The sequence below is a fragment of the Equus caballus genome, chromosome 7, assembly GCF_041296265.1.
Source record: "Equus caballus isolate H_3958 breed thoroughbred chromosome 7, TB-T2T, whole genome shotgun sequence".
NCBI lineage: Eukaryota > Metazoa > Chordata > Mammalia > Perissodactyla > Equidae > Equus > Equus caballus.
The window spans coordinates 54,596,856-54,617,772 of NC_091690.1; the positions used below are offsets into that span (position 1 = coordinate 54,596,856).

General features: G+C 44.0%; 1 protein-coding gene across 1 annotated transcript in view; it reads left to right on the forward strand.

The window, feature by feature from the left end:
• The window catches only part of LOC100629766 (mucin-16), a 75,309-nt gene that overhangs the window by 10,743 nt on the left and 43,649 nt on the right, over positions 1-20,917 (forward strand). Inside the window, exons 5-19 of the mRNA XM_070275002.1 lie at positions 2,318-2,490; positions 4,348-4,383; positions 4,605-4,670; positions 5,353-5,483; positions 5,571-5,638; positions 7,624-7,796; positions 9,931-9,966; positions 10,212-10,277; positions 14,280-14,410; positions 14,491-14,558; positions 16,672-16,844; positions 17,447-17,482; positions 17,705-17,770; positions 19,787-19,911; positions 20,095-20,162. Of these exons, the coding sequence (XP_070131103.1) occupies positions 2,318-2,490; positions 4,348-4,383; positions 4,605-4,670; positions 5,353-5,483; positions 5,571-5,638; positions 7,624-7,796; positions 9,931-9,966; positions 10,212-10,277; positions 14,280-14,410; positions 14,491-14,558; positions 16,672-16,844; positions 17,447-17,482; positions 17,705-17,770; positions 19,787-19,911; positions 20,095-20,162 (1,416 nt within the window). The remainder of the gene's footprint in view (positions 1-2,317; positions 2,491-4,347; positions 4,384-4,604; positions 4,671-5,352; positions 5,484-5,570; positions 5,639-7,623; positions 7,797-9,930; positions 9,967-10,211; positions 10,278-14,279; positions 14,411-14,490; positions 14,559-16,671; positions 16,845-17,446; positions 17,483-17,704; positions 17,771-19,786; positions 19,912-20,094; positions 20,163-20,917) is intronic.

A 20,917-nucleotide genomic window follows, 5' to 3' on the forward strand; every position in this document is an offset into this window, starting at 1 on the left:
TGGTCAACCACGGCTACTTGGGCCTTTGCTGAGAGACGGTATATAAGTGGATCCAAAGTGCCTATGTTTGAACCCCAGTTATCCCATTTGCTAGCTGTGTGACCTTGGGCGAGTCACATAACCACTCTGTTCTTCAATCACATTATCTATAAAATGATGATAACAACCGCACCTTACTCTTGGGGTTGTTAACCGTTCATCACAATGCCTGGTACATTGTGAGTGCTCAAATAATGAGATCTTGTATTACCAGCTGGTGTAGCATCTTTAACAACTGTGTCCCCAGAGTCCCTGACACTCTCCCTGCTCCAGCTCATCTCTACCCTATTGAGGACAAACTCTACACACTGCAGCTCTGCCCTTTATTCCCTAAAAATAGGCAGGGACTTCCTTTCCCAAAGAAGTCTTACTGAACCAAAGAGAAAAGCAAACCAAATATTCAGTACAGGCAGTATATATTGCAATTTAAAAACTCAAATGGACCTTAACTCTGCAGAAATGGCCTGTCTTCTCGTCTCTGCCTCTGTCCATCCAGTGTCCTCTGAGGTCAGGGAGCTCAGGACCCTTTCCTTACACTTCATGGACCCTGCAGCCTCTATTTGGGGTCTTCCATCCAGCCAACTCAAGTTGTCCTGCCAGAGAGGGGGGTCCTCTACCCACATGGTTCCAGGAGGAGAGATTTTTGGAGTACTGTATATAAAAATTGTCCTCAAAGGAGATGCACCACCACACCGGCCCTTATCGCTCCATAAGATGGGGAAGCTGGGGGAATCAGTAATAATATTGCCAACACTACATGCTGCCCGATAATCTAAGTGGTTTACATGTTTTCATTCATTTCAGCCTCAGAACAACACGATTATTATCCCACCTGGCAGATGAGAACACTGAGGTTCAGAGTAGTCAAGTTGCTTGCTTGAGAGGAGCCAGGATTTGAACCGAGGTGTTCTGGCTCCAGAGTCCCTGCTTTTAGCTGGAATAGTAGCAGAAATCAAGCTTTCTGTGCTCAACAACCTTTACATTCTTAGAAAAGTACTCAGAACTCCAAAGAGCCTTTGGACTTGGAGGTTATATCTGTCCAAATTTACTGTATTAGAAATTAAAACTGAGAAATTTTATAAATATTTATTCATTAATGATTAAAAATAATAAACCCATTGCATGTTAACAGAAAGAACATATTTTTATGAGCAATAGCTATATTACCCACCCCCCCCCCCAAAAAAGCATAATGAGAAGAAGGCCATTGTTTATATTTTTGCAGATCTTTTTAATGTCTGGCTTAGTAGAAGACAACAGGATATCTACTTTTGCATTCAGTATTTTACAATATTCCACCTCGTGGCCTCTGGAAAAAATTTCACTGTATATTCCTGAGAGAATGAAAGTGAAAATAACGTTTTAGTATTATTTTGAAAATATATTTTACTTGGTAGATGCCTTGTAAAAGTTTTGTGAACAGGGTCCCTGGACCACACTTTGAGAACCTCTGCCCTACACTATATGGGCGTAAAATGGGAATTCTTTGAATAGCATGGATAATAGCAAGAAGAATTCCCAGGCAAGAGAAGAAGGGGATATTTCTCCATACCTGTAAAGCCCTCGCTTTGGGTGAATCACTGTAGGATCAGCTCAAATTCAGGGTGAAGATATTTTTGAACCACACTGTCCCCTTGTTACTTCTTAACTCATTTTCTCTGTTTTTCCCCAAACTTGGTTGCCTGCCCATAAGGTGTTCCCAAAGTGTTGACCTCAGCCTTGAGATCCACCAACTTGAAATAAAGTCCCTGTTTCAGGGCCCATGATGGTTGTTGACAGCATCACAGCCAGTTGTGGGGGTGATTCACTCACCTTCCCCAAGGTCTCCAACCTTCCTGTTTTTTCCCTTCCACATGCTTCCTGGCCCCAGGATTCTCAGGATTTTCTTCACTGGGAGCTCCATATGCCCAACCCCATGGCCCAAGCAGGACTCAGCTGTTACTGGAGTGGACACCATGTATATTTACTTTCATGAGTGGACAAGGAGCATTCTAGGGGCTGGTAGTGGGAAGAATGAGCTTGAAACAATTAGTAAAAAGAATGGGGAGCAGCAAAAGAAAGCTAGCTAAGGAATAGCCCTGGTGAACACTGCATTTAAGAAGATGAGGGGTCTGAATACCCACATGAGACAGAAAAGATGTGTTCAACAAAGCAGATGAGACCCAGGGAACAGCTCTGACATTGAAACCAAGGGCTACAATAGAGGAAGGAGTTGTCAAGAGTATCCAACTTTCTGATGTCTCTGCATGTCCCTATTCTCATGTCTCTCCTTCCTCAGGGCTGAAAAGGATGAAACAAGCACCAAAATGGACATGGTTTGCACTTACCGCTCAGATCCCACAGGCTTCAGGCTGGACAGAGAACGGCTGTACTGGGATCTAAGCGAGCAGACTCATGGTGTCACTCAGCTGGGCCCCTATACCTTGGACAGGAACAGTCTCTATGTCAATGGTGAGTAGTTATTCTGCAGCTTGGGTCTCCTCCTGATTCCCAGATGGGGTCTTCTTGCAGTACAACTCCTCTTCACTCATGTTCATAGCTCTAGACCAACCTAAAATTTCCATGGGGGATCAGTTCTCTCTCTTCGTAACATCTAAAAAGCACCTTTCAAGTTCTGGAAATGAAGGTTTCCCCCATAGTCTTCTTCATTTCAATGGCCATTCACAGAATCCCCAGTAAAGCATGCAGATGTGAGAGAAGGAAGAGGGTAATGCATGCCCATGATGGCCATTGGGGTTAACTCTCCCACAAGAGGCAATGGGTTCCCAATGCAGTGACTGTTCCATTTCTTTATCTTCTTTATGGCAGCATGTGGTCCTTTACCCATTCTCCAAGGGCCAGCTGGAACCACATCCCACCTGAGAAACAAACAAAGCTGTTAGTAATTTTTTTTAGCAATAAATTCCTTTGCAACAATGCTCTTAGCAACAGCACCCACAGTAATACCTATACTGAAGACTAATATTTTTTGAGGGATTCCTATAGTCCATAACATTATGTATATTATGCCTGACTAACCCTGCCCAACACTCTGAGGTATTATGTATATTTTCCAGAGGAGCAAACAAGGCTTAGGGAGGAAAATCCATTTCCCCAAGATTAGGCAGCTAATACATGTGGTAGAGTTGTGACTCGAACCCTCAATTGACTCTAAAATCTAGGCCCTCTAACTGCTAGGCTATACTGCAGGCTAACGCAGCTAGAGCGAGCCTCAAATCTCAGGATGGGAAGTCATATCAAGGGGCCTATAATGTACAATTTCAACTAAAGCTCAATTAATTATCTCCACTATATCACATGGGACATTTTCTTTCTACCTGGATTAAAACTTGTTCTGTATTTCAACAGTCCTTGGCAATTACTTTAAAGCAGTAGTTACCACTGTGGGTTTTGGTGAATTACAGGTCTTCTTTAATTAAGCCCTAGTCTTGCCTTTTGATCCTATGTGGCCCTGAACAAGCCTTGCATCCTCTCTATGGTTTAGTGTCCATTTTCAGAATGGAATTTTTTAAAAAATCACCTGAGACTAGTGTGAGAGTCAGATGAGACAAAACCCAAATAACTCAATAGATCACAGAGTTCTACTTGGTCCAGCCTCAGATAAGACTTTCATTTCAAGAAACCCAGTCAGACCATCAAATATAAAGCAAGTCTAAGTTTTATTAGCATTACTTACATAGCATCAAAGACGATCCAGTCCATGATCCAGAACCATATTTATTCAAATCCTCCTTTCCCCATTTTCTCTTATTCTCCAACTTTATAATCTCTGGCTGACCTCTGAGTCTTTCCCCTCTCCGTAAATCATTCCCTCCCTCTCCCTCTCTCTCTCTCTTTCTCTCTCTCTCTCTCATCCAATTCAACATTACAGAAGTCCAAGAACTACACTGTCGCAGATCAAGCTGTCTTTGGAGAGTTGGGTGTGGGGAGAAACTCAGAGAGCAAGGACAAAATTATAGTCAATGGAAGAAAAATAAAACAAAAATAAGGCTGGAAAGACTCACGTAAAATTGTTGTCCTATTATTCATTTGATGAGGTTGATACCATTCCAAGCACCTAGTAAACCCCACGTGATTGAGAGTGCTATGATCATTATTGTCTTTGTGGTTAATGGTAATGAGGATGAAATACTGTGAGCATCAGAGAATGAGGCAGTTAACTCATATGGAATAGCCATCATTATTTATTGATGAATCTCAGAGAAACACTCAGGAAGGTCTATGCAGTTGTGCTTCTAGTCCTACCTCATCACTCTTTTCTCAACCTTCTCCTATCATCTTACTCTTCCTCTCTGCCTCTCTCTGCAGGTTATAACCATCGATACTGGATTCCCACCACTAGCAGTAAGTAATGAGGGCGAATGTCTCTTCGCCCCTGGGGCCCTTGTTCCCTAAGCTTGCCCCCCCGGGAGGAAGTATCCCACATGCCCCAGGTTCGCAGTCCCAGATGCCCAAAGTCTCAGGCTAAGCCAAGCTAGAGATGCAAGTTCCCATGAACGGCTCTGCCATCTCATTGTTTCATGATAGGGTTCAACAATTTTTATACATGTTGAATTTTCTTTCAGCTCTGGTGACCTCCACATTCTCTCCAGGGCCCCCAGCATCTTTGACATCCACCCCCAGCTCTACAGGTAGGAATCTAATCTGTGAGTCCCATCAACTGCCATTCAGTGGCTGATGAATTCCTACATGGTCTGGACCCTGATGCCAACCCAGCCTCAGTCTGTCACACTGTCTACCTTGCTCCCTAATCTCTGGCCACACCAGCCTCATCTCTGTTCCTTCAGGGCTCAAACATCTCTCCATCCTCAGGGCCTTTGCACTTACTGTTCTTGAAACTCAGCTGTGCCTGCTTCCTCCTTGTCCTCCAAATCTCAGCTCAGCATGCTCTTGCTCAGAAAACCTCCTATAAAGTAGCATTTCCTCATGTCTCACACAGAACTAATCTCTATGACCATTTCCCCCATGGAAATTACTACCCTTTGGATTTCTTGATTGCTCAAGCATTTGTGGTCCACGACCTGAGCCCAAAAGGTCTTGGTCCCTCTCTTCCCACCAAAACGTCCGTGACTTGTCAGCCTTTGGACACTCTTGGGTGAGACGGTTGAGGTTCCCTTTTAAGCTGACATCACACATCTAAAAGCGAGGTCCCTTGTCCTCCCACAAGCGGCTGGGGAGGGAGGGATATCCTCAGTCGGATATCCCAGGCCTCACTTACTGGAGACTATGGACCAAGAGATGGCATTAGTCCCTTTCCCCAATATTCAGATCAGGCCTAACACTGTGATGGGTCTCTTCTCTCTCTCCCTCCAGCAGCAGATGTTGGTCCAGCCTTGGTGCTGTTTACCCTCAATTTCACCATCATCAACCTGTTCTATACATCAGACATGGGGCACCCAGGCTCTGCAAAGTTCAATTCCACCGAGAAGGACCTGAATCACCTGGTAAGAGTCTGTCAGTGCCTATGCTGGCCTGCCTTACCCCTGTGCCACCCAGTCCCCTCAGCTCACCTCCCTCTCCCTCTTCCCCAGCTTGATCCTTTGTTCAAGAACACCAGTGTTGGCTCACTGTACTCTGGTTGCAGACTGACCTTGCTCAGGTAAGACCTCCCTCCTTCACAATATGAAGGGCTGTACTGTCACAGGCAAGCTCACTTGGAGGTGAGGATTTGAAGATGACAACTAGAAGGCAAGAATCATAAATGATTGGAGCCTTCCAGGAATTCAGATGTGGAAGGTTTCCCCTCTGGCTGAGTGCATCAGAGAGGGCTTCCTGAAAGATGTGGCTGTCAAAGGTCTTAAATTATTTGGATAAGCAGATTTGCAGAGCATTCATACTCATTGGTGAGAAAGGGCAGCAATGACTCATTCAGAAAACATTAAATGAGGCACTTTAGGCCATGTTCTGTGACAGCTGATAAGGGCACTGAGAGAATCAGTCATGGGCCCTTCTCTCAAAGTGCCCACAATGTAGAGAGAACAACAGCCATATGGACTTAAAGCCGTAATATGAAGAGGGTTAGTACAATAATACAGCACTACACAGGGGCCATAGGAGCCTAGAGAATGGACTTTGAGCTCAACCTGGGGGAGTGGAGTGGAGGCTGTCTGGAGAAAGTGATGCCTGAACCAAGTTTTGACAATGAGGTGTGCATTAGCCAGAAGAAATGCTGCCAAAGATATTTTAAGGGGTGGCATATCTTAAGTAATGGGACAAATGTGAGAAATATCCCAATACATGAGAAAAGTTCTATGAAATTGGAGTGTGGGGCAAACAGCAATTGAATGAAAGAAAGAAAGAGGGAGAGAGAAAGAGAGAGAGAAGGGAGGGAGGGAGAGAGGGAGGAAAGTAGGCAGGGAGAGAGGGAAGGCAGGAAGGAAAGGAGAAAGGAAGGAGGGAAGGAAGGAAGGGACGGAGGAAGGAAAGAGAGATATAAAGGAAGGGAGAGAGGGAGGGAAGGAAGTTGGTTGGCTGGGGGACTGACTGAGTGATGGATGGGTGCATGGGCGTGTAGTTGCAAGAAAGGTGGATAAATTGTGGGATGACTTTGGAGTAGTAGATATCGCCAAGAGTTCAGTTGGAGCTGAGGTCAAAGGCCATGCTAAGGAGTTTTCATAGTATTTTGCACAGCAAAATGTTAAGCATTAATGGTTACAAGGTCCACATGCGTGAAGTCACATCCCGTTTCTGTCACTAGCCATGTGATATTTGGTAAGTTCTATATGACTTTGTTTCCTCAACTATAAAGTGGGAATTGTATCAGCATCTATCTCATAGAGTTGCTGAAAAGATAAAAAGAGATAGCAAATGGAAGAGTAGGACATCTTGTACATGTCCCATGAATATTATCAACCAGTAGATGTTCCATAAATATTAGTTATACTTATTCAGAGCTGCAGGAAATCATGGAGCTGTTGTAAGCAGAACCCTGATATGATATCATTTTAGGTAGAGTGCTGGTAGGTATGGGGATGGAAAAAATTAACATGATGATGGGACAGGATATGGGGAGACCTGTGAGATGATGGACTGGACCTGGATATTGCTTAGGTTCGGGTATAATGGTTGGAGAAAGGTCCAGGAAGCCTACTACATCTCTGGCTCTGGCACTGATGTGGAAACATGGGAGGAGGAGCAGGTTCTGTGGTTTTAGGGGGGAAGGTGATGAGCTTAATTTGGGATATACAGAATGTGATAGATCTGCCAGAATCCCTGAGGCTGTCGGTTACATGGCACAGAGCTCAGGAGAGAAGTCTTGGATAGAGAGAGCAAGACTGGATCTCATGATAATAAAGGTGGCAGCTGAAACAATGAGTATGAACACAGGACCCAAGAATAATGAAGGGCAAAAGGATAGAAGTTGGCTGAGGATGAAGGAATGGAGATAAACCACTTTATGGAGTAGGAAGCTACCTAGATAAAGAGGACCCAGAAAAGAATGTGCCTGAGAAATCAGACAAGGTCCAGTAAAGAGAAATGTCATAAAACCAAGGCTGAGGGTCAATTTGAAGGAGAGAGTTGAACAAAGTATATAACTCTCCCACATCTCTGGATGCCCCTATTCCTATGTCCCTGCCACCCTAGGACTGAGAAGAATGGGGCAGCAACTGGAGTGGATGCCATCTGCACCTACCATCCTGATCCCGCGGGTCCTGGGCTGGACAGAGAAGAATTGTACGAAGAGCTGAGTCAGCTGACTCATGGTGTCACCCGCCTGGGCACCTATACTCTGGACAGAGACAGTCTCTACGTCAATGGTGAGTGTCTGTGCTGCAGCTGGGGTCTCCTACAGTCCCATGTCTCCCTTTACCAGTAGTTCTCAACTGTGGGAGATTCTGCACCCCAGGGGACATTTGACAATGTCTAGAGACATTTTCATGTCATTACTGGAGGGGTGCTAACGACATCTAGTGAGTAGAGGCCAGGAATGCTGCTAAACATCCCACAATGCACAAGGCAGCCCCCTACCATGAAGAATTGTCTAGACTAAAATATCAATAATGCCGAGTTTGAGAAATTGCTGTATACAGATTCATAGTTCTGGTACAAATCTAGAATTTCCTTGAGGACTCATTTTTGAATGCTTAACACACCATGGGAGGCCCATTTCCTTTCTCTTTTCACCTCTTCAGATGAAATGTTTCCTCTTCCATATTCCCACTGCTTCCCGTAGGAGTCCAACTGGAGTGTGCAGACTCTGGGGAAAGACGATGCAGGGCCCTGTGTTTGTCTTCCTGATGGGCAGTGGGTGCCAAGTTCAGCCCTCACTCCACTTCATTCTCTCCGTCATGACAACTTAGGGCAATTTTCGAAGTTTCCACAGGCAAGCTGGAATGACACTGACTTCCTGAAACACCACCACACTTAGCAAACACTCCATGAATAATAGCTGTTTACACAACACTGTTGGTGACAGTGCCCCTAACAGGAATGCTAACACTGTGACTAATAACTATAATAGTGGCTAATTCTTATCAAAAGGTTTTTATATGCCAGGAATTGTGATAAGGTCTTTGTTTGTATTATTTCATATTAATGTTACCCAAAACCCTGTGAAGTTATCATCCTCATTTTTACAGAAAGCTATTATTCATTCAGGCGGGAAATCATTTGCCCAAGATAATACAGCCATTATGCACGGCAGAGTCAAGACTCAAACCCAAGATTGAATCTAAACTCCAAAATCCTAACCACAAGGCAACACTGAAGACCATTCAGATAGAGAAAGCCTCAAATCTCAAGACAGGAAGGGGCATTGACGACCTCTAGCCAAGCAATCTAACCTAATGCTTGATTAGTTATTTCCCCTCCATATCAACTTAGAAACTTCCTTTATACATGGTTTGAAATATATACATTGCTTTGTGTTAACAATATCACATCCTATTTTGTGTCCATAGAAAGTTTAATTCAAGGATTGGGACTAACTTACAGCAGTAGTTAATGTATGGGGATTAATGAGCTGTTCTGTGTGATGCTGGACAAGCCATGTCATCTCTCTAGGTTTTAATATTCCATTTGTAGAATGGAATAAACATATATACCAGGCAGGATTGTCCTAATAATCAAAGGAGATAATTCAACAATAACCCAAGTAAATCACAGGGCTCCTTGGGTCTAGTCTTTACTCACATCTTTCACAGAGCATCAAAGGAGATGCAATCTAGGACCCAGAGAAACAGTCATGGAAAATTATCTTTTCCCTAATTCCTTTAAGGCTGAAATTTTTATATCATCACCTGACCTCTAAGTCTCATCTCTTTATTACTATCCAACCTCATCTCCAGATTTTCTCTGAGATTCCAAACCACATGTACATTTCCCTCTCTCCATCTCACTATATTTTCATTTCCACATACCTCATCTCTCAACCTGCCATAATTTTGTCAATTCTATATCACAAAGAAACAGAAACTAAACTAGAAAAATAAAATCACACAATAAAATTTTGTAAAGGGAGAGGAGCTGAGCGAGTAAGGATAAAATTATCTTTATGGATTGAGAGAACGTGGATAAAGATGGAACACAAAGTAATTCCTAAATTTTCCCCATTACCCTTATAACGTGTTCAGCATTATTTCTGCATGGTACATTCCCAATAAATAAGGGAAGCTATTATTATCATATTTTTAATTTGGCAATGTTAGCGATGATGTTCAACACTATTTTCAAAGGACAAGGGACATAAGAGGCACCACATAAAATGTAGCTGTTATGGTTCCTTCATATTATTGATTGATAGTATTCATTATAGATATTATTCATTATTGAAATTGTTTTGAATCTCAGAAAGTTTGTTAATGACGCTCATTTCTAGGTCTACCATCCACCACTTCCTTGACTCTTACCCATCATAACAATCCTTCTTTACTCTTTTCTTCCTATTTACAGGTTATAATCGTCGGTACCGGACCCCTACCACCAGCAGTGAGTATTTAAAACTGTGAAACTTCAATGCCCACTGGACCTTTATTCCCCAGAGTGCCTTCTTCAGGAGAGAAGCTACCAGTGCCCCCTCCCCAAGTGCCGGGCCGCAGCCTCAGAGCAGCTCCTAATCAACCCAAGGTCTTCCTCTGAGTCAAGAGAGAAGCCCAAGTTCCAATGAACAGCTTCCGCCCCACATTCCTTCAGGATGGGACTCAATCATGTTTCCTCTGTTTCTTCTTTCTCAGCTCCAGTGACTTCTACATTCTCTCCAGAATCTTCCACATCTCTCTCACCCATCCTCAGCTCTACAGGTAGGAACCTGCTCTCTGGGACCTATGCAACTTCAACACTGTATACTCTGGTCTCTACTAACCCCCCGCCTCAGCCTGTCCTACTCACTCTCTCCCTTACTCACCAAACTTCGGTCACATCAGATACTGGTTTGTTCTTCTAGTGTCCTAACCTCTATCTGGCCTTTATACTAGCTCTTCCTGGAGGTCAGCTATGCCTGACGCCTTATTGCCTTTCAAATCTCGGCTCAACCATCACCTTCTCTGAAAGCCCTTCCTGACCACCTTGTATGAAGTAGCACTTCTGAATACGCACCTGGCCCACAGATTTTCTCTATCGTATCACCATGAGTATTTCTTTCATGGAATTTACTACTATTTGCTTTATTCAGTCTTTATGTATTTGTCTTTTTGGAGCTGAGCACCTAGTCCACATTCACTTTATATTTATTGCTTGAATGAATGGATGGATGTAGCAATCTCTGTTTTTGTCCACATTTGCAGATTCTATTTGAACACCCAGAAAATCATTGAGGGTCTTAGTCATGAGTTTGATTCTTGCCTTGTCTCCTCAACTTGTCCAGATGTGGATCTGAGGGCTCCTGAGTCTCTGGGAACATCATGCAGAAGCTTGATTTATGCCATAAAAGCTGGCTTGTGGCTAGCCCCGTGGTGTAGTGGTTAATTTTGGGGCACTTTGCTTCAGCGGCCCAGGTTCGTGGGTTCAGATCCCAGGTGTGGACATACACCACTCATCAGCCATGCTGTGGTGGCATCCTGTATACAAAATAGAGGAAGATTGGCACAGGTGTTAGCTCAGGGCGAATATTCCTCAACAATAACAACAAAGCTGTCTTGCCCATGCCATTAAGATTTATTGTAAAAGCTGAGTCTATGGCTCTTTTTCATGCTAATATCATGACCCAGACTGGGCATCTCTGGCCCTTAACCCTGCCTTGTGAGTCTGGAGTTATGAGATACAAACTGGTGTTCTGTAATTAGAATTCTGCTTTCAAACATTCTGTGTTTTGTAAGTCAAGACACTGCACACTATCTATATGCTTTAGACAGGATGCACACTCCCCCTTCTGACTACTCCACCCTGATCAATTCAACCATTTATGTAACATGACTGGCCCCTGTAGGCTTTTAAATATGTGACATGTGCTATAAACCAAATCATTCCATGACTGATGATGTCTTTTTTCTCTAGATACTTTCACGACTTGTTTTTCATCTTTGGTTTTCAGCAGCTTGATTATAATGTGTCTTGGTGTTGCTTTCTTTGAGTTTATCCTGTTTGGGATTTTTCTAAGCTTCTTGAATCTGAAAATGCATGTTTTCAAGAAATTTGGGAAAGTTCCAGCCAGTATTTCTTCAACTTATTTTTCTACACCAATTTATTTCTCTTGTTCTGGTCCTCCAATGAAATGATATTGTCACATGAGTCCCTGAGGCTCTGTTTATTTTTTTATCAATCTTCTTTTCTCTGTCCTTCAGATTTAATAATTTCTATTGATATATCTCTAAAATCACTGACCCTTTTCTCTATCATCTCTATTCTGCCCATCAAGTGAATTTTTTTATCTCAGATACTGTATGTTTCAGTTCTAAAACTTCCATTTGTTTTTTTTATTGAGGTCATAATAGTTTATAACATTGTGAAATTTCAGTTGTGCACTATTATTTGTCAGTCACCATATAAACATGCCCCTTCACCCTTTGTGCCAACCCCTCAACCCCCATTTCCTCTGGTAACCGTTTCATTCCTCTTTTATAGTTTCCATTCCTCTTCTGAGAACTTCTATCTTTACATTTATTTCAAGTGCGTTTACCTTTAGCTCATGAATCATGGTTATAACAGCTGCTTTAAAGTCTGTACCTGACCATACCAACATCTGGTCACCCTGGAGTTTGCATCTGTCAGTTGTCTTTCCCTTGAAGACTGGATACATTTTTTTCTGGTTCTTAGTATGTCATGTAATTATGTCACAATATATTGTGAATATATATTGTGAACGTTATGTTTGTGTATACTCCAGTTTCTATTAGCAGGAATGCTTTTCTTGTTCTTGTTTGTTTGTTTTAACAAGTAATCATATCTCCTCTGTGGCCCACAGGAACCCCATTTTCTAGTTCCATCTGGTCAGAAATACAGGGTTTTTAGGATAACTTTATCTATCTATTCCCTCATTCCCTCATACACAGTTCTATGCTAAGATCTGCCTTCCGAATAAACTTGTGAGAGAAAATAAGGATGAAAAGAGTAAAACTCACCCTTGTTCAAGTCACTTCAAGTTTTGACTGCCCTCCACAATTTGCCTGTTTTTATTTACTTTTCAGCATCCGGGGTAATTGATTTTTGTATTTTGTCTAAATGTTTTGATTGTGATAACTGTGGGTGATGGGCTGTAATGAGCTTATTCCACCTTGACCAGAATTTTAATTCATTTAGTCTTTGCCCAAACCCTAGCAGGAAGCTACTACCATTACCACCATTTTACAGAGGATGAAATTGAGGTACTGTGTTATTAAGTATTTGTCCAGTAAACCATCTAGTGAGTAGCAGAGCTGGCATTCAAATGCAGACAGTCAGGATCCAAGGCCAAACTCCCAACCTTTACGTCATAGGGGAGATGTGGATTTTCTGGGGAAAATATATTGATTTTTTATGTATATTGTTGTTTCTTAAAATTTTTAATTGTGATAAAACACACATAACATAAAATTTACCATCTTAACCACTTTTCAGTGTATAGTTGAATAATGTTAAGTATATTTACACTGTGAAACCAATCTGTAGAGCCTTTTCATCTTGCAAAAATGAAACTCTATACCCATTAAACAGCAACCGCTATTCCTCTTTCCAAGCCCCTGGTACCCACCATTCTACTTTCTGTCTCTGTGAATTTGGCTATTCTAGATACTTCATATAATACTGTATGTGGAATCATACAGCGTTTGTCTTTTTGTAACTGGCTCATTTCACCTGGCATAATGTCTTCAAAGTTCATCCATGATGTAGCATGTCAGAATTTTCCTCCTTTTTAGGGCTGAATAATATTCCACTTTATAGATGCATCATATTTTGTTTATCCATTCATCTGTTGATGGACACAGGGTTTGCTTCCACTTTTTGGCTGTTGTAAACAGTGCTTCTACGAACATACGTGCACAAATAGAAAGATACCTATTTTTGAGCCAAAAAGATATTGTAGCTGGGCCATTTCTTTGTCTTCGGGACTTCGGAAAATTTATTCTCTCTAATCTTCAGTTTCCCTATTTGTAAAACAGAACTGGTAAGACTTACCTCTCATGACTGTGGTGAGGGTGAGCTGGCATCCTGTGGATGAAGTGCCCAGTACAAAGGCTAGCACATAGTTAGCGCTCACAGATGAAATATACGGAGGGTGCAATCACCCAGCTCAGACATTTGGCCTATTAATTCTTCATATTCTAACCCCAGGATGACCATTCAGGTTTGGTTTTTTTTTTTTTTTCCATCTTGGGGCACTTTTGAGAAAAGAAGGGGGGTTGCAATGAATATTTGCATGAGTGCAATGTGACAGTCCAGGGAAAATCAAGAGATGTGATCACTCTATCTAAAATCCACCTTCAAAGATGGTTAATAAAGCTGAGGCAGGGGCCATTCTTATGAGAGGAACAGGCTTGACCACTCAGCAGTTGCACGTTTTCTCAAGGAGAAGCCAGAAGGCTAAGGGAGAACTCTGCCCCGGGGGCAGCAGAGTGACTTTGCTTCCATTCCTCCCACCAAAATGTCTGCCAGTTGTTTGTCTTCAGATATATTCAGCTGAAAAGAGTTGAGGTTCTTTTTCCAGCTAAAATTATCCATCCAGTGTGGAGGTCCCTCTCCCTCTTTAAGTTTGGCTGGATGCAAGGGGGACACAGGTGGGACATCTCAAACCTGATTCGCTGGACACTAAGTCTAAGGACAGCCTCAAACCCATTGCTTACAGCCATTCCAGCCAGAGATCATAAAGAACTCCCTCTCTCCCTTTCCAGCTGCAGGCATGAGCCCTTCTCTGGTGCCCTTCACCCTGAACTTCACCATCACCAGCCTGCACTACACAGAGGACATGGGGCCCCTGGGATCCGAGCTATTCAAGACCATGGAAAGGATCTTGAATCGCCTGGTGAGAGCCCCTCCAGTGTCTGCTCTTGTCCTGCCCAGCACCTTGGCCCATCTACTCACCTCCATCTCTTTCATCCCCAGCTCAAACCCTTGTTCCAGAACAGCAGTATCGGTCCCCTCTATTCTGGCTGCAGATTGACCTTGCTCAGGTGAGACTAGACTTTCAGAGTAGACATGAAGGCAATGTATGGGGGAGGTTACCACAAACTGGGCCCTAACATCCTGCACCCACTATCCCAGGGACAGCTGACCACCAGCTCCCACTCTGCCTCACATTGTGTTCTGGACCAGAAGATGCAGAATCCTGTTAGTCTCTCCATCCTAGGAGATAAAGTTGAACTTTTCAGAGAGATCTTTTTTCTGGAACTCATCAAGAAAATAATTAGTCAGCCATGTCTGCTTCATCACAAGAGAGCAGTAGTTTTCGATCAGGAGTGATTTCGCTCCCCAGGGGATATTTGGCAATAATATCTGGAGACATTTTTTGTTGTCACAACTCAAAGGTGGGTGTTGCTGGCAGTATCTAGTGACTGATGCCAGGGACGCTACTAAATATCCTAAAATGCACAGGATGGTCTCCCAGGGCCAAGAATTACGTGACCTGAAATGTCCGTGGTGCCAAGCCTGAGAAACCTTCCTCTAGAGGATTCATAATTCTCTCTCCAGCTTTTCCTAAATTTTGACTAATGATTGGCCTGTCTGTTATACCCAGAAAGCCCTCCCTTCTCCTACTATCCTCCAATAATGACCAAATCTTGCTTTCTGATCAAGCAGAGGTGGACTTGGGATGTCTGCCCACCCCTAGAAGGATTACTGAGCCGTAAAGCATGGTGGTTATACGATTTTATTTGGAGTCTGACATGCCTATGTTCAAATCATAGCTCCCCTGCTTCAAGGCTGTGTGACTCTGACAGGTTACTGAACATCTCTGCACCTCAGCCTCCCCACCTATCAATTGGAGGGGCTCAGTTTGCTTTTCTGCATAACAAATTCAGCCCACAATTCTGCTGGATGGTGATTTGGGCCACATTCTACTGAGAGGTTCTCCTGCCTGGGCTGGCTCTGCTGATCTCAGATGAGGCTCCTTCATGTGTCTGCAGTCAGCTGCTGGCTGGGGGACCTTGGTTCTCCTCCACAGTCTCTCATCCTCCAGCAGGCTAGCTTCAGCTCTTTCACATGCTCAGAGTTCCAAGGGCAGCAAGTATTGGCAAGCCCTAGGGCACATGTGCTTTCCAAGCCTCTGCTTGCATCATGTTTGCTAATGTCCCTTGGTCAATGCCAGTCACCTGGTCAAGCCCAGATTCAAGAGATGGGAAAATAGACTTCACTTCTGATTGGCACAAAGAATTTGTAGTCTTTTTGTGAACACAGTAAGGATTAAAATTAAATATGCTTAGCAATGACCTAACATATAGAGAACATGCAGTGAATTATTCACAACCCTTCTTAGAGCCAGGTACTGAGAATGACTCCAGCATGTGGGAACCCCCACACGTGCACTTGGGTCACCTTACCCCTGTGTGATCTCTCCCAGTTATGGACCTTTTGTCTGAGGATGGAATGCCCCCAGAGCCAAAGATACTCACCAGTGTCCTCTAGCCATGTTGCTATGTCTTCCCCTTTCCACTGGCCCTGAGATGTTTCTGGCTCTGGAATACCACACAGCCCCATCCCCACCTCCACCCTAGGCTGCCTGCTGGCCTCAGTGTTGCCTTCAAAAAGCTGATCTCTCTCATTGCAAGGTCTATTCACACCAAGAATATCGGTCTTCTTAATACCTGATAAATATGACTCCGTTTTATTGAGCCTTACTAGTGCTGAGTGCTGTAAGATCTATACTGTTACCTCATTTGAGAGATGAAAAGATGAGCCACAGCGAGATTGAGAGACTTACCCAGAGTCACCCAGCACTTGAGTAGCAGAGCTGGGCTTTAAGTAATTTGACGTTGTCTTCTTTCACCTTGTCAAATTCCCAGATTCCTTCCTTCCACCTGTCTGTCATGCTTCTGTTGTTAGGATGTGTGTAGCCTTGTGGCGATTGACATTTTAAAACTTGGCACAAATGTCAACATTTGGAGGTGCTACATCCTCTATGTTCAGGGACCTTGACTGTCCTGTTCATTTCCAACTTTCCCCAGCACCAAGGCCATTCTAGGCTGCCCAGCAGGCCTCCTACTTTCTGTGTCTCTTCCCTCAGTGAGGCCTTTCAGGGCTCCTTCCAGAAGTCCCCACCTCCCCATCCCTGTGCTCCTCCCTGCCCAGGCCAGAGAAAAATGGAACAGCCACTGGAGTTGATGCTGTCTGCACTTACCGTCCTGAGCCTATGGGCTCTAAGCTGGACAGAGAGAGGCTATACTGGGAGCTCAGCCACGAGACTCATGATGTCACCCAGCTGGGCTCCTTCACGCTGGACAAGGACAGCCTCTATGTCAATGGTGAGAATCCTTTTAGTAGGTACAAGTTGAAGCTCAGAATCTGCCCACAGAAAGGATGTGGACTCTCCAGTTTTCCCCAGGACCCATCCTATGTAGCATGTTCCACCTGAGCAATCTCCCTGATGACTCAAGGGCCCCCAAGGCTCTCCAATTTGCAAATCCCCCTCTTCCCTTTGCATCTCTGCATCCAGGGACATGATTTGTGCACTTGTCTGAGGAACTAAAGCCTTTCTCGAGACAGATAAAAGAGAATATCCCTCCGTCTGAAGCCAAAGGCAATTCAAGAATCTGACTATTCATCTTTCTCCCTGCCAACATTTCAAAATCCCCCTTAGATCCTGAGAAACACAGTTAGCAAACCCATGTTCTGGAAATGTTGGCATAGTTATCTTCTCAAGTAAATTGCAAGCCCATGAAAACAGGGACTGGATCTTTGATTTCTCAGATCTTTAGGATCAAAATATAGTTGCTCCTAAATCATAATGATTGAACTATCTAGACTCAAAGTCTCAGTTGGGGGTGGGGGCTAGTGGGTCTTGGGATGTGTCTTGGACATGCCTCCCCTGCTTGCATCCCAATTCTGTCCCCTTTTCTCATTGTAGGTTACACCCATCGGACCTCAGCGCCCACTCCCAGTGGTGAGTATTCAGGGCCCTGATGACCATGCACTCTGGGCCCTCTTGTGGACAGCAACCTATCCCCCGACTCCAGGGCCTCCGTGGGAGAAGAAGCCGGAGGACCTGTCTGTCTTATTCAACCCCTCTACATTCAATGGCTCAGGCTGGACAGAAAAGATGCACACAGCGGCATCCATACCCCACTCGGAATCCCTATTCTCACTTCAGATCATTTCTCTTCAGCTACTGTGACCTCCGTGCTTTTCCCACGGACCTCAGTGGTGCCAGCGCACTTCTCCAGCTCCACAGGTAGGTGACTTCTCTCTCCAACACAATCTAGGAAGTCAAGGTGCTCAGCCTCAAAACTAAGACCTGGGAGTTGCAGAGAGAGGCTGGCACGAGGGAACCTGGAGCGGCCACGGGCACCCTCTGCTCTGCTCTAAACTCCTCAAGAACAGGGGACAGGACCTCCTCATCTGTCCAGCTCTGTTGACCTTGGGCAATTTACTCACCCTCTCAGTGCCTCAGTTTCCTCACCTGCCAAGTGGGAATAATAATACTCCATAAAGTCATTGTGAAAGTTAAATGAAAACGTATGTAGGAACCCAGCACAGGGACTGCCAGGGAATTTAGCTTGACAGATATTTATTGGGCACATGTTCTGTGCTAGGCAGAGGGGACAAGATGTTAAGTCCGGTGTGTCCTTCCCCGCATGAAGTTTACAATGTATTGAGGGAGACTGAAATTGAAAGTGCAATTACAATGGATAATAATTTAAAAAGATACCCATGTCGTTTGGCACTTACTATGTGCCAGGCTGTGTGCCATTCTTTCTTTTTTAACTTTTTATTTTGAAATAAATATAGACTCACAGGAATTTGCAAAAAATAGTACAGCATTCCCTGTATCCTTCACCCAGTTTCTCCTCAATGGTTAACATCTTGCCTAACTGTAGTACAATATCAAAACCAGGAAATTAATCGACATTGTTAAAATCAAAGACTTCAGACCTCAGATTTCATCAGTTTTACATGTATTTGTGTATGTGCGTGTGTGTAGTTTTATGCCATTTTATCATATAGGCAAATTTTTTTGTAACCACTACTGCATTCCAGATACAGAACTGTTCCATCGCCATAAACATCTCCCTCATGCCGCTCTTTTATAAATCACACTCGCCCAGCCCAACCCCTGGCAACCGTTCATCTGTTCTCCATCTCTATAATTTTGTTATTTTGAGGCTATCAATGGAATCACACAACATGTGACCTTTGGGGCTTGGGTTTTTTCACTCAGCACAATGCCTTTAATAAATAGTCCTTTAACCCTCGTAATTTCCCTACAGAGTATGATTCTCCCCATTTTGCAGTTGAAGAAATGGAGGTAGAGACAGATTGAGGAACATATCCCTGGTCACATGGCTGGGGAGGGGCTGAGAGGGGATTTGAAACCACCATGGAATTTACCATTGTAACCATTATTAAATGTACATTCACAATGCTGTGCGACCATCACCACTATCCATTTCCAGGGCTTCTTTATCATCCTAAGCAGAGACTCTGTAGCCATTAAACACTAATTCACCTTAGCTCCCTCCCCCATCCCCTGGTAACTTCTAATCTACTTTCTGTCTCTATGAATTTGTCTATTCTAGGTACCTCACATAAGGGGACTCATACAATATTTGTCCTTTTGTGTCTGGTTTATTTCACTTAGTATAATGTTTTCAAGGTTTATCCACGTCATATCACGTATCAAGAGTGCATTCCTTTTTATGGCCGAATACTATTTCATTGTATATACCAACTTTTGTTTATTCATTTATCTGTTGATGAACACTTAGGTTATTTCCACCTTTTGGTTAGTGTGAATGCTGCTGCTATGAACATTTGTCTTCAAGCATCTGAGTCCTTGTTTTCAATTCTTTGGGGTATTTACCTAGGAGCAAAATTGCTGGATCATATGGTAATCTTATATTTAACCTTTTGAGGAATCACTAAACTGTTTTCCATTGCAACTCCACCAGCCTTCCCACCAACAATGCATAAGGGTTCCAATTTCTCTACACCTTTGCCAACACTGTTTATTTCCCTTTTTTTTTTCAATAATACCTATCCTAATGGACATGCCCGCTACCGCACTTAATAGCATCTCACTTTGCTCCTTATCTCGCCTTCTGTCTTTGGTCCTAAGGTAGCCCACCTGCCTACTTTGAACCCCTGCTTCCTCAGATCTCGACCCTCCATCTCTGCCCCCAGAAGTTGCCTTAGAGCCCAGCCCAGGTCTGACTCAGGCGTGGCCTCCTTTTTCCTTTCCCCCCCGCAGTTGCAATCCCTTTCTTGGTGCCGTTCACCCTCAATGTCACCATCACCAACCTGCACTACGAGAAGGACATGCAGCGCCCAGGCTCCTGGAAATTCAACACCACAGATAGGATCCTGCAGGGTCTGGTGAGAGTCCCACCCACCGGTGTCAGCCCCACCCACTTCACTCATGACCCGCCCACTAGCGCAAGCCCCACCCCCAGCTGTACCCCGCCCATACCATCTCCTCCTCATTCACCTCACCAATTCCCCAGCTTCTCCTGGCCTCCCTCGAGGGTTCCTTCTCACCTCGCTTCTCCTTTCTAATAGCTCAAACGCTTGTTCAAGAATAGCAGTCTGAGATTCCTCTATTCAGGCTGCAGACTAACCTCGCTCAGGTGAGACCCTCCCCAAGAACACAGCTAACAGGTGGGTGGATCCTAACCTATGGGCTCCCTGCCTTTGTCCATACTTAGAACAACTACTCCCCATGGATACCAAGCATCAACAGCAACAATAATACCAGCAGTGAACAATTACGGAGACTCAAAGCACTGTGCTATTACTTTATATTTAATCTCATCAGTCCTCACAACAGCCTCATGATACAGGAAAAGAAGGTGAAATTAAGGCTCAGAGGGATTAAGTAGCTTGTTCAGGTCACACAGAACAACTCCAGCATTTTGGGTTCTAGATCCAAACTCCTAGCCCTCAAGCAGCGCTGCTGCTCTGCCCCCATCATGACCTTGCAGGGTGTGGAAAATACCAATCTGACAACTTCTCTAAAAGAACTTGCCAGAGAATCTAAGAGGGGAGGAAAAGCAAGTTTAGGTGAGATGAATGGGGAGGAGCTGGTATGGGTGGAGCATGGGTGATATGGGCGGGCTGGGGCTAGTGGGCGGGGCTTGCATCAGTGGGCGAGGCCATAGGGAAGCTTTGAGGATTACATGCTTTGCTTTGAGGATGCTTTGAGGAATACAGCCCATAGGGGTGCTTTGAAGCTTAAATGACCTGATCGTGAATACAAAGTGCTGGGCATGTCACATAGTAAGTATTTGATATTGGTAGTTGTTATTATGGGAGGTGTTTCATCCATGGCCCCAGGGCATGGGAGCCCTTTCTCTCCAAATAATAGTGTGTGACTAGGTGGATG